General features: G+C 47.1%; 3 protein-coding genes across 5 annotated transcripts; 1 reads left to right on the top strand and 2 right to left on the bottom strand.

Moving 5' to 3' along the window:
* The first annotated feature begins 1709 nt into the window (after positions 1-1709).
* Positions 1710-5475, top strand: BDCG_04871. Of its 2 annotated transcripts, none has more exons than XM_045420517.1 (2): positions 1710-2709; positions 2846-5475. In XM_045420517.1, exon 2 carries the CDS (start codon positions 2919-2921, stop codon positions 4773-4775), a length of 1857 nt encoding a protein of 618 aa, XP_045276610.1. In that variant the 5' UTR covers positions 1710-2709; positions 2846-2918; the 3' UTR covers positions 4776-5475. The 2 variants fall into 2 exon arrangements, with proteins under 2 accessions (XP_045276610.1, XP_045281040.1); XM_045420518.1 differs by having other exon boundaries at positions 2023-2709; positions 2855-5475.
* Positions 5476-5520: 45 nt separating this feature from the next.
* Positions 5521-9871, bottom strand: BDCG_04870 (uncharacterized protein). Its single transcript, XM_045420516.1, has 5 exons — positions 9018-9871; positions 8801-8868; positions 8635-8670; positions 8140-8523; positions 5521-8070 (listed from the first exon to the last, which is right to left on the bottom strand). The coding sequence occupies exons 1-5, from the start codon at positions 9052-9054 to the stop codon at positions 6967-6969; spliced, it is 1629 nt and encodes a 542-aa protein (XP_045276609.1). The 5' UTR covers positions 9055-9871; the 3' UTR covers positions 5521-6966.
* Positions 9872-13650: 3779 nt separating this feature from the next.
* BDCG_04868 lies at positions 13651-17927 on the bottom strand. 2 transcript variants are annotated; one of them, XM_045420515.1, is made up of 5 exons: positions 17360-17927; positions 16862-16920; positions 16672-16726; positions 14977-16613; positions 13813-14616 (listed from the first exon to the last, which is right to left on the bottom strand). In XM_045420515.1, the coding sequence occupies exons 3-5, from the start codon at positions 16679-16681 to the stop codon at positions 14095-14097; spliced, it is 2169 nt and encodes a 722-aa protein (XP_045281039.1). In that variant the 5' UTR covers positions 16682-16726; positions 16862-16920; positions 17360-17927; the 3' UTR covers positions 13813-14094. The 2 variants fall into 2 exon arrangements, with proteins under 2 accessions (XP_045276608.1, XP_045281039.1); XM_045420514.1 differs by lacking the exon at positions 16862-16920 and having other exon boundaries at positions 13651-16613; positions 16672-16729.
* Positions 17928-17969: the final 42 nt, after the last annotated feature.

Raw genomic sequence — 17969 nt, 5'->3', positions numbered from 1 at the left:
GGGACAACCCCCTATAATTTTGGGAGGAAGTTGTAACCGGGGGGCCGGGGCAGGCCGGTACGAGCATGCCCCTACTGTAAAAGTGGGTGGTCGGCGCGGCTGGCTGAACACCAGCTATTTTGAGGTTGAGGGTCTTTCGGCCTAGTGATTAGGCGCTTGGGCCCAGCAGCTCCATCATGACATAGACTCTAGATTAGAGTTGATATTTTTTTCATTTTTTAATTGTATAGTAAATATTATTATTTTCTTTATAGCAAGTTTTATTACTATAAAATTTATTTTAATTATTAGTAAATTAAGCTAGTTATAATTTTTTTATTATATAATATTTAATTTCTTTAATTCTTATATTAAAGTTTAAATGCTTTTAAATCAGATAATATTTAATTAATTAAATAAAGTGTTAATAACTTTACTTTTAATTTTTATACTTTTAACATTTAAGTTTTCTATACTATAATATATACTTTTTCATCAAATCAGATATTTTATCTGATTATAAATTAATTATAAATTTTAAATTTACTAATTTAATAATGTAATCATTGAATATGAAATTAATATGTTTATAATAAAAGTCTTAAAATCTGTAGAAGAATCAATGCTAATCTGTATAGAGTACGGAGTATAGAAGATATAATCTAGCTAGTGAAAGTGAGACACGTGACTGCAGTAGCCGGAGCAAACAACCCACTCACACTCAGGCCAGTGCCACACACTGCCAATGCTTTCAAAAACGCAATAACAATTAAATAATACAAAAAGTGACATCTAGTTTCCTAGGATTAGACCCATACGTGCAAATACACGCAAAAGAAAACGCCGAATTCCGTCCTTCCTAGATTGGTGTTAACCGCCGCCCCCAGTCGTTCTATCGCCGCGGGGTCTCACTGGTACCGGTAAATTATATCATTCTGGTTCTATATGATCCCCCCCTGTCAACCAGTAGGTTTTCTATATCCTCCCCTGGCATCCGTAGGTTCTCGCATTCTGGTTCTATATGATCCCCTGGCACCGGTAGGTTCGAGCGTTCTGGTTCCATACCATCCATATCATCCATAGGTTCTAGCGTTCTCGTCCCCTGGCACACGTAGGTTCTATCGTTCTGGTTCTCGTCTTTGGTGGCTTTGTTTATTCGCATCGCGGTTATTGAGCGGTTAGAGGAGTCAGAAAGGTGATTATCCGGCGTTTCTTCACGATAGGATAGGGCGACGTTGTGGTGACAGGCATTTTTGCTATGGGGTTATTTTAATAAAAAGGGACACTTTTAAGAGATGAATGTTAAACGGGATAGAAAACATGGGACACGTGACTGTAGTAGCCAGAGCAACCTTCTCAGATGGAATGGGTGGGTGGATGATTTGTCATGACATGGTCACAACGTACGAAGATCATGATTCTTGGCTCTAACCCAATTCAGTTAGTTTTTTTAGTTCCCGAACAGAGCAACAATTATCAGATTAATTAATGAGTTACATACAGGTTGTACAGGTTGTATACGGAGTAGATGTACAGAAGAGAGTACTACTACTCCGTAGTATTTTGCTGTTTCTCTGGGTGGATATGAAGGTTTTGTTCATTTTCTAGTGTCAAAATTGAGTCTCCAATAATAATCTCTCTAAGGGGCCCCACAACTGAACCGAACTGATAAATTTCTTGGGCTAAACCTCTTTAATCTTCGGAGAAATGATTGATAGCAGAGACTCAGTGAGACATCCACTCAAATTCTTTCTCAGGATATCAACCAAAAGGTTTGTGGCAAAGCCACAAGAGACAACAGGAATGTTAGAGTTGAAACACCTGAAACGCCGGATTGCTGTCCAGCGGGCGGAGAGGAGAAAACTCCGAAAGCAGAGCACTATTGTGGTCCAGTAGAAGCGGCGAAAGGAGCTGCGTTTCAAACAAACTCGCGAGAAATGGGGCGGACGCTTTGCCACAACTCCACTTGATGCTTCTGGGGCGCCTGGAAGGGAGCAGGGGCCCCGGGGGGGGGGGGGTTGTTGGCATTTGTTCCAGGCGCTCTCAAAGGGCGCTCTGGCCAGTCAGAGCCCTGAGATGTCGCACCGGACGTTCCAACGACAAGCCAGCCAGCAGCCAGGTTACTACTGCCAGTGTTGCCCTGTGGAAAGCCCGCGACCGACCCGCCAGCAGGCACGCCCGCCCCTAACCCCCTGGCTCCTGGCTGGCTACATCATTTCCATGCTCGCATCGAAACTGACAGTCGACTGGTTGGGCCGCATTTCTCTCCCCTCCCCCGCCCCCCACCAGGGCCACTGGGACTGTATGAGACCAACTAACTATCTATGCTGTAGAATCAATCAATTTGATAATGAGACTACCAAATACTTTGGTCCCGGTCTCATGCACGGAGCGGTTCAAGGAGCGCCCGAAAGACACCAAGTTCGGCTGTTTCCGATCAAGGGTGGTTTTTAAGAGCAAATCCTCTAGAAGTAGTGCCTCGCAGCTTGCCCTTTTTCTTTCTTCCTTGATTTACTGCTTGGAATCACGCCTCTGTATCCCACGTTTATTCTCCGCGATCACGCCCAACGGACTCTTTCGATTCAATCCTCTCCCTTCGACCAGGGCCAATTATCAGGAGCCACAGGCTACGGCATATCCCGGCCGTTGTCCGCTGATACCTGCCTGGTCCTCTGGGCCAGCCTTCACTTGACAACACCTAATCACCAATATCTCGTGCCCATATAATCTGTAAGCCTTCAATGCCAACTCACGACCTGGTTGATAACCCCTCTGGAAGGATTTTGGCTATCCCGCATGCTCTGGATAGCTGCATAATAACAAAGCTCACACTCACTCACTCACTCCCTCTCTCTAACTAACATAGTTATTACAGGAATTCCTGATAGCGTTACCCTTTTCGAGTCCTCTCAATACATTCCCCTGTTGCTTCGTTTTCGATGGCGATCACGGAAGGGTACAACTACCCCAATGCTGGAAATACCAGTTATGTCGTGCAGTACACTCGAGGGTTGTTAGGGGTCAATGTCAAACTCGATAACCTTCTCACACAGATAATATGCGGTACCCTTGGAGCAGCTTGTGTCGCCGTGCTGGCAACGAGATTTGGCCAGATGCTGAATGCCTATCTGCGTCGAATTACTTCCGCCCATGCAACCCCCAGGCAACAACGGTACTGGGCTACTGCGGAGTCGGCACTCTGGGCGGATATCAAGAAACATCTGGTATATGCACCGCTGGGGAGGAAGCGACATAATCGAGAATTTAAGCTCTCAGATGCTGTAAACGTGGGAACCTTGCCGTCGCGCCTGCATACGATCCTACTCGGTTCATATTTCTTGAGCCAAGTAGCATATCTCACTATCCTCGACTACAATGTCAACGAAAAGGCTGCATTGATTGCAGAACTGAGGGGCAGATCTGGTGTCCTTGCCGTACTTAACATGATTCCGCTGGTTATACTCGCGGGTCGAAATAACCCGCTCATTCGAATTCTACACGTCAGCTTCGACACGTACAATCTCCTACACCGATGGATAGGGCGGATAGTGGTCATCCACAGCGTCATACATACTTGCGCCTGGATGACGAACGCTGTTACCGCCAGTGGTTGGTCAAAAACCTTTCATGACTTGGGATCCACGAAATTTTTCACAGCAGGCCTCATCGGGACTATAGGCATGGTATTATTGCTGCTTCACTCGCCATCCCCAATCAGACACGCCTTCTACGAAACGTTCTTGCATCTACACATACTTTTGGTTTGCTTGGCAATCGCGGGAGTTTATATACATCTTAATGTTGATGGGCTACCGCAACTTCCGTGGTTGCAGTTCATCATAGCCTTCTGGGGAGCGGAGAGATTGGTTCGCTTCCTACGGCTGGCTTATCTGAATGTTTCTCGCCGCCATGGCCTCACTCGGGTCATGGTCGAGGCCCTCCCCGGAGAGGCCAGTCGAGTAACTTTCTTCCTCCCCAGAAACACCCATATACACCCTGGCAGCCACGTCTACGCTTACCTCCCCAAAATCTCCCTCTGGATGTCACACCCTTTCTCTGTCGCCTGGACAGAAAATGGCAAGTATCTCAAGCCACCGTCAAGTTCAGACGGCTCATCCCCACGCAACCTCCCATCATTCCAAAAACAGGAACCAGACCTCGACGACGCTACAAATTACCGCACCCAACCTACAAACGTAACCCTAGTCATGGCCGCACGCACAGGCATGACCCGGAAACTCTACGAAAAAGCGCTCGCCTCTCCACAAAACATTCTCTACACGACCGGTTTCATCGAGGGGCCCTACCGCTCCCACCCCTCCACCTTCTTCGGCAGCTACGGCACCGTCGTCCTCTTCTCCGGCGGCGCCGGCATAACCCACCATCTCATGCAGGTGCGCGAGCTGCTCGAGGCCGCGCAAGCCGGCACCGTCGCCACGCGCCGCATCCATCTCATCTGGTCCGTGCGAACCACCGAGCAGCTCATGTGGGTCAGCGGCTTCATGGACTATATCCTCCAGCTGCCCATGCGGCGAGAGATGCTGGTGACGAAGCTATTCATCAGCAAGCCGCGCAGCCATAAGGATATCAAGAGCCCCAGTGGGACGCTGCTGATGTTTGAAGGGCGGTGTCGGCCGGATGTCATCATTGAGGAAGCCATGGAGAATCATGTGGGCGCGACGGCTGTGTCTGTGTGTGGACCGGGTGCGTTTGCTGATGAGGTGCGCGCGTCTGTGCGGAAGCGAGTGGGCAGTGGGCCTGTGATTGATTTTGTGGAGGAGGCATTTACGTGGTGATTTCCTCTTGACGCTTTTTTTGAACATTCATATGCATAGCAGTGATGCAGGAGTCTGCAGGAGTCTGATCGGATCGTATCCTAAACCTTCGGCATACATATCGGTACTCTCTTTGCAGAGCGTCCCTTGTTTTGAATCCTAGGCCGTGTTTTCGTTTGCCTTTTTGCTCATTGGATTTCTATGCTGCGGAATCATCATCTACCGGGACTTTACTTGGGTACTCTCTCCCCTCATTTCCTCCGTTCTGTTCCTTCCCCAGACACTACTGCTCCTGCCCATTAGCCATGCCCTTTCTTATCAAAAGATTTTCCATGTAACGCATGCATCGCTATTGCTCGACATCGTTTGCAGATACTCTAGTATCACACACCCTCAAATTCTCCCCCTTCTTTCCACATGCCTACAGCCACTTTAATGCACCCACTTCATTTCTCAATTTTTTATTTCTTTTCGTACTTTTCCATTTCTCTTTTTCTTCTTCAATTTTCCATCTCTTCCCAACTATCTCAAAAGATCCCCGTTTGGATCCCATCAAATCTTTCCCTTTTGTAGCCAGTCAGGTGGCCTTTTTTCTATTTTCTTTCATTTTCTTTTTTCATTTTTCATATTCATATTCATTTTCATTTTCATTTTCATTTTCATTTTTTTTCATTTTCTTTTGTTTTCTTTCATTTTCTTTCATTTTCTTTCATTTTCTTTCATTTTCTTTCATTTTCTTTCATTTTCTTTCATTTTTTTTTTTCATTTTTTTTCATTTTCTTTCATTTTCTTTCATTTTCATTTTTTTTTTTCATTCATGCGTACATAATACTACTCATTACATACAATTTAGCTCACATCTATGGACATAGACAGAGATAAACATTTGTACAGTACATAATTAGACAAATTCAAGGGGGTTGATTTATACAATGCTATTCATTCTTTTTATTTCCAGACCCTGTGTGTGTTTGTGTGGTGGGGGGAAAGGATGAGATAGATGATAATAATATTTAAATAGGAATGATAAAATACAAAGTGAATTGTTTTGAAATCAGGAAGACACATCTGTGTAAGTGAAGAGAGAATTTTTTAACTGAGTTTTGAATCTGCTACAATAATGGTACGGTACAGCATAGAATGGAATGAATAGTATATATACTCTCTCAAAGAGAGGGGGAAGGGCGAGTGAATTCAGCCCCAGCAAGCAAGCTACAATACAGAATGTTGGTAGTTGCTCCGGCTACTTGCTGTCAAGGACCTCGCTAGCTAGATTGAATCACAAAATTTTAAAACACCATATATATTTAAAAGGCAAAAAGGAAATAATTATCAGCAAAGTGAGAAGCAATGAGAGATACCTATGGGGGAGGAAACAATGAAATATCAAACATTCTCAGATTTAGTTGTACCAGATATTTGATATTATTAATACATCACCGCCATCCACACTAACATTACACTACTACTGCCAGCCAGCTTGGACATATAGAAAAACTACATGCTTCTTAAAAAGCACCTTCAACAGTCATAAAAACCACAGCATATATACAACTATAAAAGAAAAGGCAGAGAAAGAAAGTCATATTTCAGTCATGCTACTCCTTACTATCGCCACCACCAACCATACTACCTACCCATGAACAAAAAAAACAAAGAATCAGGCAAGATTTCATAAAGGTACAGGCGATCGAAAGGAGAAGAAGACAAGGCAAGGCAAACAAACTGGGAAAACGTGGCGCAGCAAAGGGCGATATATACATGTGTATGTATGAAAAAAGACAAGTAAACACCAAAAAAGAAGGGAACAAAAGAAAAGAAAACAAAAAGAAACAAGCGAGATGAGCCGGTTCATTCAACGTGCAAGCAGAAGCAGAAGCAGAAGGAGAAGTAGAAGCAAGGGGCGGGTTCGTTTCATTCCATCAGGAAAAGCAGAAATAGGTATAATGAGCAAGTACCAAAACAAAAAAGAAGAAGATCGAGCGATCGCCCCTAGCCCCCGCCCCCCCCCCCCCAATCATATCAAATCCCATCCATCCATCAATGCAAGGCATGCAAGGATTCAAGGTAAGCGAGGTATGTAACATGTAACAACGACCAGCATCACAACCAGCCATACCCCTTACTTAACCTTCCAACCTCCAACGCCCAACATTTAGCATCAACCCCTCTTGGTCACTAGCCCCCGCATCCCGTAACCCGTATTCATCTTTCACCTCCCCCTCAAGCCTCCAGCGGTGGAGCCAACCGCCCCGCCGGCCCCGGGCATGTTCCCATCAACCATCACGTTCCGCGCATCTGGGTAGTACGTGCTACTCGTCAGGGGTTCGGTGTCTGTATCTCTATCTGTACGTATTACGCCTATACCGCGTACACCCCCCCTGGTCGTGGTCGTGGTATGATTACTGTTAAGATTATTATCGGGCAGCGACGTGGACGTGCTATACGTGTCCGCGAAGGGGTTCTCGACCTGGAATTCGCTGGAGTTGTAGTGGTATGGTGACGATGTGGCGTTGTTGCTGCTCGTGTGGGTTGCGTGGCTGGTTAAGGCGGCGGTGCGGGACGGAACGGTGGTGGTATGCTGGTTGTTCGTGGAGGGGAGCTGGGGTGGAGTTGTGGCCAAGGGGGAGACGGCGGAGCGGGGGCGTGGGGTTTGGGTTGTCCACCGGGCGCCGGTGGTGGTGGTGGTTTGTTCTGGAAGTGTTTGGGGAAAGGAGGCGGGGTGTTGGTATTGGTGTAGTTGTGCGTCGATTGGCTGCTCTTGCTTGTCTGAGCGGAATTTGTTCAGGGCTTTGCGTGGGATGGAGAGGAGCGGGACGGAGCGTTTCCCGGTCGGTACTTCATAGTTCTGTTGTTCGGGCTGATGTAGATGTGGCGGCGGAGGCGGCAGCTGCTGCTGATATGGCCACTGCTGCGAAACTGGCGGAATCTCTTGCTGAGAATTAGTCCTACTCGCGTTCCTCCTGGCGATAACAGCGGCGCGCTGGTATTTCGAGAACGCGTCGGAGAGTTTATCATTCGTCTCTATCAGCGTGAGCATGGTATCTTCGTCCGGTGCGGGATTCGTCGCGTTCATGTATCCCTGGATCGATCTGGAGGCAGCCTGGCAGCGCGCAGAGAATTCCCCCAAGAGGTCGTTGGAGTAGAACTCCGCTGTTGGTGTTGACTGGACGAGCTGAACAAGGAGTGAGGCGGAGGTGTTGGCTTCTGCTATTCTGGCGGTCAGTTCTTCGAGTGACGGGAGGCCTCTGGGCCGATGCTGGCGCGCAAAGTAATCGTCTCGCTGGCCCGGGTTGAATGGCTGCGCCCATGGCCCCTTTCGACTTGCCATCAGTAAACCAATGGTACAATCTTTACATTAGGTAATTGAGGGGAGTATCCTTACCGCACTCACACCCATTGCCTTCTCAAACTTCGCCTTCTCCCTCTTCCACATTTCGGCCAACGGCGCTAGATTCGGGTCGTGGCTCTTCTGTACGGAGAGGAATTCCAGCGTCTCTCGTAGGATCTGTTGTACACTCATATCCCGCCCGTCGCGCAGCATGACTTTAATCGTCGAGACGAATTTGGCATCGAAGTTGCGTGTGAAGGACGTTCCTGGGTTATCGGCCAGGATCCGGATGAGCATGATGGCATTGTACTGCTTGTAGCCTTTTTTACTATCTGGATTTGAGAGGACACGGCGGATCGCGTCTGCGGCTGCTTTTGCGGCGCTCGGGCTTGATTCCGCGGTCTCAACGATGGCGGGCAGGTGAAGGTATTCATCTCCCTAGTTTGTAAAAGAATACGAGAAATAGGGCTGTTAACGGCGGAGGCAAATAAAATCGATAAGGCCTCGTGGGGGTTGATATAAAATAGAGAGTGGCGGATGAAAACATACTGTATTGTTTGGTCCTCCAGACTCACAAAAAGCAGTCTATAATTATTATCATTACAACTATTAGTGGATTTTGTTTCTGTCATTCTGAGATGGATTTTTTTTTTTTTTTTTTTTTTTTTTTTTTTTTTTTTTTTGGCGCTTCTGCGACAGACAACAAAGCACCTACCAGTTCAGCCAATACGACAGCCTCTGACGAGCCTGGAGGGTAGGAAGAAGATCGAGATACGGATTGGGCTGAGCGAGAGAGGAGTCGTAAACGCGTCAGTAAGGATGTCATGATGGATCAACTCTGGCCGACGGGAGGATGAGTGCCATATAAAGAAAGGAGGGGGGCAAAGGCCTTCTCCTTCGTCCTGATGGATGGATGCGGCGTATGGACTCACAGGTATGTTTATTTATACTCCCTACGAACCGCTTCATGGTGAGGAGGAGGATCTGGATGCGCGGTGAAGCGCTACTATTCGCGATGTGTGGCCAGAAACGAACCAATGACGATAAAACGATGACAGGAACGGAAACGGTTGGCCAGTAACGAGAGAGAAGCAGAGATTTCCACAGGCTGCAGAAATGATATAAGCGTTGTTAATATAGAAGAGGTCGGGGTAGTCGGTCAGTCCGTCAGGGCGGGTTGCAGCGTTGGAGATGAAGCGGTGTCACTTGTACGGAGTAGTTAGTACTCCGTCCGTACAGAGTAGCGCGGTTGACTGCCGCAACGCTAGTTAGTGGAAATGAGGGTCGACAGGGCACGAAACAAAGAGGATGGATAATATAGTTAAAGAGCGGCACGGAGAGAGAGGGGAGAAGATGGAGCAGAGATATAGATAGGGCGAAAGGAGTTGATATCCGCAGGGATGGATTTAAGGGTGCAGCAGTTGACAATCTTAAATAATAACCTAGCAGTGAAGCTGACGCCAGATGTTTCAACAAGCTGGCGATATCTGAGGCTGGTGTCGGATGTCTGTCTGACTATCTGGCTATCTGACTTCTGACTATCTGACTGTCTGACTATCTGACTGTCTGATTGTCTGATTTTTTCACCCGTTCGCAGTGCGCCGGTTGAAGACACAAAAGTCGCGCCGGCTTAGCGCCACGCGGCCCTGGAGGGACAATAATAATATTTAACTAAAGTGTGCATAGTAAGTTAACAATTATTAATGGGCTATTTTGGAATCAATATCAACTAATTCCTGATCTCCCAAATTCATCAAACCTCGTCTCCTCTCCAGCATGATTCATCCCAATTCCCATGCTATGCTCATACATACTCATGCCCATGCAGTCTAATAATAATTGAATAAACCTGTTAAACTATTTGTCAACATCCGCTCCGCCGTTTTGTTATGTAGTTATGTATGTACTGTACTCCTGTTAATGTATATATGTATGTATGTATGTATGTATGTATGTATGTACATGTACATCTCAAGGTTCACTAGATACTATAATCTGTACCTAAATTATCTCTCGAATATTTAATATGCGGACCCAGGTGGTGTCTGGTGTGGGTGGTGTGGTGTAACTAACCGCGCGCTGCTCGTTCCTGTAATAATAATATTCAAATCAAATTCCTCCAAATGTGTCCCCAGCACACTCTTTTCCTCGCCTCGAATTCTGTACGCCGCCCACCACCGCTTCATTTTTTTTTTTTTTATATCCAGCCAAAGCCAGAGGAGATGTTCCTAGGTTACCTTACTCCGTTCTTCCCGGACAGTCCTCACCAACCCAACCCAACTCCACATACAGTCAGACACCAGCAGCATCCATGGATGGATTGATAGCAGTCGGAAACCTCGTCAACACAGTTGCTTTGGACTTGTGGTTCTGGTTATCTCGACCTCCTCCTGACAACTAACTAGTTAACCGTTCGAATGATAGCTAAGCTAGCTAGCTACTGGCGTGCACATTGAATTAATATCGTCTTCTTCCAACCCGACTCAGTGCCAGTTATAGTCGCGTGGATTCCCCCCCTTTCGTGCGACATCTGGATGATCTAGAAGAGAAATATACATATATATAACTACATATAACTATATATTTATATGTATTTAGTCCGCGGGGATAGACAACCCTTACACGAGGAAGTGCAGTTTCCAGCATGCAGTCCCAAAATACGACTCTTGGACAACATATCTCCCCTTCCCTCGAATGGCTCCAAAAAGAAAAGGACAATCGAACCTCGGGAACAGACCAACAAACCAACCAATCAACCAACCCAAACCCCCCCCCGGACGTGCTGCCCCGCTGAGTTGGAGAGTGTCGGTGGTGACGGAAGCAAGATGTTGACGCGTCAAGTTCGATCAGTCTGGGAACTCGACGTCACTCCATCCAACTGGAACGGCGGAACGGCGCCAAGGGAGGGGGAATGAGTACAGATTAGTTTACATGGGAACTCGCGGCCTCCGAACCTTTGGAGAATCAGATGACCTCATCCGGAGTATAATAAATCTTCTGAGATGTGTTCGAGTTTTCGATTTTTCGAGACCGTTTTCGCGGCGCATTCTCACCTTTGCGAAACTTCTGCACCCCGAACGAACAATTCATTAATGGGTCAGTCAGCCAGCCAGTGACGACGGATGGTTCGCCAGCTTGTTCTTGTCCCCGGTTGTTTTCATGCTGCGGGGGGGGGACGGCGGAGGGAGCAGAGGATGATCCAGCTTAACTAGCTGCATGCACTTTATTTTCCAATACCCAATAGCGCCTCGCCGCGATGAGAATTTGGGTGTGAATTGCACAGCCTCACGGGGACGCGTGCATCCTTGGCCTTGTGTGGCGAGAGTCCTTGGTGTTCTCGAACCCTTGTGGTTATTCCTTTTTCCCCTCTCTATCTACAGAATTTGGGAATGGGATGTCTTTGAGTAGAAAATGCGGATCATGCAGGAATTCCTATATTCGTCATCACAGGCCAGTTAAACCCCGGTTCACATCCAACATTACGAAGGCATAATTGTTCAACATGTTCAATTTCATCAATTCCCGAATTTGGGGAGGGGGTGCAATTTGAGATGCATACATGCAAGCTTGGCTGAGAAAAGAACATGCAGTGTTAGTACGAATTTCGAACAAAAGCGATCCGACAATCCCATCGCAACATCACAGTGTGAGAAGGATTTTCCCCTTCGAATGCCCCTGATCCAACTTCTCAAACGCCTGTTTATATTCCTCCAGCTTCCAAACACTGTCAACCACAGCCTTCACCTTCCCCTCCTCAAACAGCCTCCCAACCTCCAACAAATCATCCCCCCTGGGCTCCATAATGAAAAACTCATTCCTAACATCGTTCGCCGCACACCCCTCCGGCTTCTGCCCCTCAGGTGGCTCACAAATTGAAATAATCGCCCCGCCGTCCTTCACAGCACTCCAACACTGTCCCAGCGACTTCCCACCTTTACAATCAATCACCAAATCCACTTTCCCGCCCTCCCCCTCCCTCTCTGCCCAATCCTTAACACTGATCTTCGTATAATCAATAACCTCCGTCGCCCCCAACTCCTTCACCATCTCCACGTTCCCACTCCCACACACCGCCACAATCCCACCTACCCCCGCCTCCCTCGCCAACTGCAACAGCCACACCCCAACCCCACCCGACGCAGCCGTGACCAATACTTTCTTCCCCTTATTCCTCTCCCTCCCGCCCTCCCCCTCCCTCGACCCACTCAACCCCCCGCGCGTAAATAGCGCTTGCACCGCCGTTTCCGCGCTCAACGGCACGCTCGCAGCGGTAATCTCATCCACAACCGCGGGCCGCCGCGCTAACTCCTCCGTCGGCGCAATGGTATACTCACGCGCATTACCGGGCCTCTTGACGTTCGTGCGGCCCCAGACGGGCGTACCGGGGGGGAAAGGGGAGTTGGGCGGCGCCTGCACGACGGTGCCGGAGAGGTCGTAGCAGGGGACGATTTCTGCGGAGAAGAGATCGGGGTTCCAGGCGGGCCAGGTTAGTTCGCCGGCGCAGGGGGAGGTGGCGTGGACGCGGATGAGGTGGTCGGTTGGGGAGGAGGGGGTGAGGGTTGGCGGTGGGGTGCTTTTTAGGGTTATTTCGGGCTTGAGGGGGTCGGGTTGGTGGAGGGAGCGAATTGTGGTTGGGAGGGTGGTGGTGGCCATTTTTGGGGTGTTTTGTGGTGTTTTTATATATATATATATTTTTTTATGTAAGGTAAATTTGTAGATTGGGCGGTATAGGTAAAAAGCTCTTTGATTGAGATAAGGTAAGGTGAGTGAGATATAGATGTACGGAGTTCTTCTACAGTATCACATCACATACGAGACAAAACAACAGCCAGCATCCCTCGATTTTATATATACCCATCACAAACACGACAATATGACAGGACAATATGACAGCAAAAGAGCCCAGTCCAACCATCTACCTAATCCCTGGTCGCCAAATCGGCAAGTCGGCGGTTCCATAGCCCGTCCTTGCCCGCCACAGTGGGAGAAGCGCGACAGCTGATAATATCAATAATATTATATTTTCAAACAAATTATATCATATCGAGGCATCCAGACGTGGGAAACTGCCGCCCGATGGTCCCGATGCCCATCCATCGCGTAGTGCCGAGATCTATTCTGATGTCATTGAATCCCAATAGGCAAAAGAAGGGGGTCCAGAGCGATCTTTATTAGAAATTGTGCTGAATAAGTCTTGAATACGAGCGCGGAATACTAACTTAGCTTCGCTATGAGTTAACTTAGCTTTATAACCATACACAGTGATGTTCGTTGATATGAATTAAAGGCAGAGCGTAAAGAATTCCGCTCCTTGATAGATAGATTATTACTTCTTCTCGCCACTCCACAACAAGTTCAACTTTCTTTCTTGGTAAAAGCATCTGATTTAGTTGCTAATCCTGTTTGCACATTACAGCAAAATTTGACACACGGCGCGATAGTAGTGATACTCCATCCCGCGCGGCACGGTTGCTCGGTAGGCGGATGGATAAAGGTTCAGATCCACTTATCGAGGCCGTCAGTTTTTTGCTGGTGTGGGGTAACTAACTAGTTAAGTAACCCCCCCAATTTTTCCCGCGTGGATGGTGGGTAAAACCTGGACAAGAAGAGAATATGTTTTGAGGAATTACTACTAGCACACGTTTGAAATGAAACCTCAGAGGAAATAAGGGCTTGGATGTGTGATGTGTCGTCTCGTGGCCAACTACTAATTATGGGCTCAGGATCTCAGGATAATGGCTTCTCATTATGTCTGTGAGAGCTGAAGAAGCTGGACAATAACTATAGAATGGCAGGAATGAATCGTTGATTATTTAGTAGTGGTGAAAAAGAAGAAATGGAGAAAAGATACATCAGCTTTAGGGAAGGCAAATATAACAGATGTAACTAGTAAATCATAACCATACATATGTACATGTACACTAACAACCCTTAATAGAAATCCTTTTCCCCGCCATAACGAAACCATCCACATGAGACGCAGGACACGGGAATCAAGGAAATACTCATTCACTCTGCAAAACTATCCCACAAACCAGGAACATCCCGATAACACCCAGGACCCGCCGAATATCTTCTCTCGGTAAACCCACGATCAGACCCAACAATAACGCCAGAAAACCTCCCCGCGCCCCCTTGCTTGAAGCCATCGCTCACGACCTCCCGCCGTTTCTCGATGTCGTCCCATGACCCCCATCCCATCGTCAGCCCGAACGCGCATTCCAGAACCTGCTCCTCGTCGCTGCCTATGCATTGAACTATTGTCCCGTTAAGCCTGCAGTCGATGTAGGAACGCCTTTCCGAGGCCTCCTCAAAGCCAGTTTCTGGGATTTGCGGCGCTGGCACGTGCATTTCATGTGCGATTGGACCGGGTGGCAGCGCGGCCATGGTGGCGTTTTGATGCTGTGTGTCTGCCTGGACCTGTTGCGTAGGTTGTAAAGAAACAGCAGGGTCGTCGGCTTGCTGGTTTGTTTGCTGGGTGTGTTGGGCGACTGCTGGAGGAACAGGAGCGGGTCCTGACAGCACAGGATACTGCTGCATTATCAGAATATATAGAGGTGGGCTAGGAGGGACAGTCGCAAAGTGGACAGGCTGCGTTATTGCTGGATTAGGAGCGAGATTAGGAGGTACCCCCAGAGCAGGGTTCAGAGATACTGTCGCGGGATCTTGATTTTGGGCAGTTGCCAGTCTTTGACCCACGTTTTGCATCGCTGTAAGTGGGATTGGGTTCAATTGAGGTGTTGGCCATGCAAGGGGATCTGTGGGAATGACTTGCGCTAGATTTGGGACAAAAAATGGTGGAACATCCAGGATTTGATCTGTTGGAAAATACGGGACGACGAGGTTGTTCTGGTTGAAAAAGGGGGCAAGGCGAACATATCCGCAACTTACGAATTCCAGTTGTCTTAGGCAAGGTGGGACATCCTCGCGTGGAGGTGGGGAGTCCTTCAAACCCATCGAAGCCATTTGCTCGGATAGTGAGAGAGCCGGTGTGAATTGGTTGATAATATCAGACCAGGTACCTTCTCGGAGCTCCTGAAGATAATATTCGTCTCGAGTGCAACTTGGACGAACTTTATTGCTCACATAAGGACGAGGAAGGGTGCCTGGTACTGCGGTCAAGGAACAAGAGTCAAATTTTAAACACTCCAAGGAGCTATGGCACGCCGACTTAAAGAACTGAATCAAAAGGATCGGGCTGAACCAGCAATTTTTAAAAGTGAGCGTTTTGATGTGAGGAAATTTAAGTGGAGGTTCCGGAAGGCGACCATTGGCAGCATCCTGTGCAAAGTAAGTGATGGGGGCCGGTAGGATATGTTGGTTTCGACAGTACTCTCCCTTCGCATGCTCGCCTCCTCCAATGTATCCAACTGTAAGTCGTTTTAGTTGCACCAAGTGCGAGATGACGTTTTCTAAAAGGCGAGTTAACAGGGTGGATGCAGCACTTGGGGCAATATATTTTATCGGGCTCTGCGAATCCCAGGTCATATCTGATTCCTTCCAATCTGGAATAACCAAAAGGATGATGGTTGTTAGACATGGGAAAGCCTCAAAGAATCGAGGCTGATTGAGATTACCCAATAACCCGGAGGAAATACTAGAAATATTCAACGTGTGGACGCGTTGAAATGTACTCTTGGCATCAATTACTGCGTATATACAGGAACCTAGGGTAGCTTGAGCTGCCCAGGACGTTTCAAGCAGCCATTCAGTCTGTGCACGCGTAGGGTTTCTAGGATAGAGTCCACAATCTCCAATGGCGCGGTGTTCTCCATACGTTTTCCCTCTCTCAATTGTGGGGTCAATAGGTAACCTCCTGCTTCGAGGGAATGATAAACGTGGAGAGTCCAAATAATCCTCGTTGATCGCATCTTTAAGCCGGTATAAGCTTTTCGATGCCCACTCTGGGAGTATCGATTCAAGATACTCTTTTAGCGACTGCGATGATATTGACGCCACACGTTTGTTTCTAGGAGCTGACGCTACAGCTTGCCCGCAGAATACGCTGCGCTTTCCTTCAAATTCCAGTGAGTCGTCCACAAGAGTTGGGGGGTTAAGCCAGCCATAGCCGGTATCGAAACTCAGAGCAAACTCAGAGACATTGGTCAAGGTCCGAAACGCACGTTTCATTCTCTCTGCCTGGTCACCCACTTCCTCCACTCTTCTCAAGTAATCATATTCAACGTAGTCGGGCTTAGGCCATTCATACTCTCCCCAGAAGGTTTTCACCGTATTGTTATATACCTTTTCCGGAGGATCGAATAGTTGAATCTGGTCCAGCTCGAAACTTAAGCCAAATCGAGAAACACATCCCCCAAGTGTTTCAAAAAGATCAATCTTTTCGTCTGACGCTTCATCGGATGAATATATCATAGGCCCGAAGGGAACCACGGCGGTGCGAAAAAGGACTCGCTGGAGCTTGAACGCACACTCTTTATTCACCAAACGAAGATTGCAAATATCTTGACGGGACAGATATGCGGCAACGCAAGCGAAGAGCTCCACAGGAATGCCGTATGGTGGCCAACCTATACGTTGAGATTTAAAAAAGGATCAATGACATAGTTGGGCTGATATCTTTATTACCTTTTGCCATGTTGTGTACTTTTGAGATCAATCAAAGCAAAATCGATAGTTTCACCTACTTTTGCAAGTAAATAATGTCAGTAATCAGTAATTTTAACAATAATTAAAAATTAAAACATGTAGTGGACACTGGGCAAATGAGCTCGACCACGATCACCACTAGTCTATGCTTGTAGTTAAGGGGCCGAACCATTCCATCTATACCAACAAACAGATATAGATAAATTCTTTTCATCTCAAACTCATGCTCTAAAACATTCCACCAATATTGAAGACGATGTGGTTTTTTCCTTTTTCCATGAATCAGCTTGTGATGTATGAAGAACTTGAGAACTATTGTGATTGAAATGGAGATGGAGGGAAAAAAAAAAAAAAAAAAAAAAAAAAAAAAAAAAAAAAAAAAAAAAAAGAGAGAGAGAGAGAGAGAGAGAGAGAGATCAATAGTTGATCAAATGATTTCTTTTGAAAGGTAACACCTGTTCTCTGACACAGGATAAACAGAAGACTAAGGGGAGTGTAGCAGATAAAATATCCACTGACATAAACAACAGTACAGTACATAGAGTAGTTTGGGAGAAGGGGGGTTACACCTGATAGATTCTTTACTTTTTATGCCATGACTTCCACTCTATATGACAAGACTGCCATAATTGCATAGAGTGCAGTAATTGCCATATATCTTGCATACCTTGGTTTCTTTGTTGCACGTAGCTCTTATACCTCGTTTTGCCGACAGGAGGAGTTGGAGCAGTGCCCGGCCACACACTTATTCAGCAGTACTTATGGGTGGAGTTGTCCCAAGCTAGTACTTTTGTCCACGTATATAAGGTCAACAAGACGGAGTGGTAGTTGCGTAGGAGATCCAAAGGCCTGATGTGATACTCCTTCGTAGGGGTGTAACGATTTAATAAGTGACCATGCCGGAGCAGCTAGTTACCTACTCAGAAGGCACAGGTAGAGTTTATCCACCTGCAAAGAGATTAAGATGCATCCGTTTTCCAAGGCTTTGTCTACTGATGTATGGAGGAACCTGGGTTGGAGACGATCGATCACATATGAGCTGGCAAATGGAAGAGCTGGACATCGATGCTGGTCTGTAAATCTATCCGTTGATTCATTGCGCAGTTGGGAGAAAGGAATTCATTCGTTTTTCATTCAGCAAGGCCGAGAAAGAACAAGCCAGCTCCCAGGTCATACTCTTCGCCAGACGGTAGGAATAAGAGACCTTGATGATCGCACAAGGGAGGGCAACCCGCTAATAATATACGAATAGGTGGTGAATTACGTTAGGAAGTGTC

This window comes from Blastomyces dermatitidis (genome assembly GCF_000003525.1).
Source record: "Blastomyces dermatitidis ER-3 genomic scaffold supercont1.5, whole genome shotgun sequence".
Lineage (NCBI taxonomy): Eukaryota > Fungi > Ascomycota > Eurotiomycetes > Onygenales > Ajellomycetaceae > Blastomyces > Blastomyces dermatitidis.
This window is presented reverse-complemented; position numbering and strand designations above follow the sequence as displayed.

Excerpts from the sequence above, each read along its gene's own strand:
- BDCG_04871 (XM_045420517.1), top strand. The coding sequence starts at position 2,919 with ATGGCGATCACGGAAGGGTACAACTACCCCAATGCTGGAAATACCAGT.
- BDCG_04870 (XM_045420516.1), bottom strand. The coding sequence starts at position 9,054 with ATGAAGCGGTTCGTAGGGAGTATAAATAAACATACCT. Across the intron at positions 8,869-9,017 it reads GAGTATAAATAAACATACCT|CCCAATCCGTATCTCGATCT; the intron begins GTGAGTCCATAC and ends TCTCTCGCTCAG. Across the intron at positions 8,524-8,634 it reads CTGGAGGACCAAACAATACA|GGAGATGAATACCTTCACCT; the intron begins GTATGTTTTCAT and ends TTTACAAACTAG.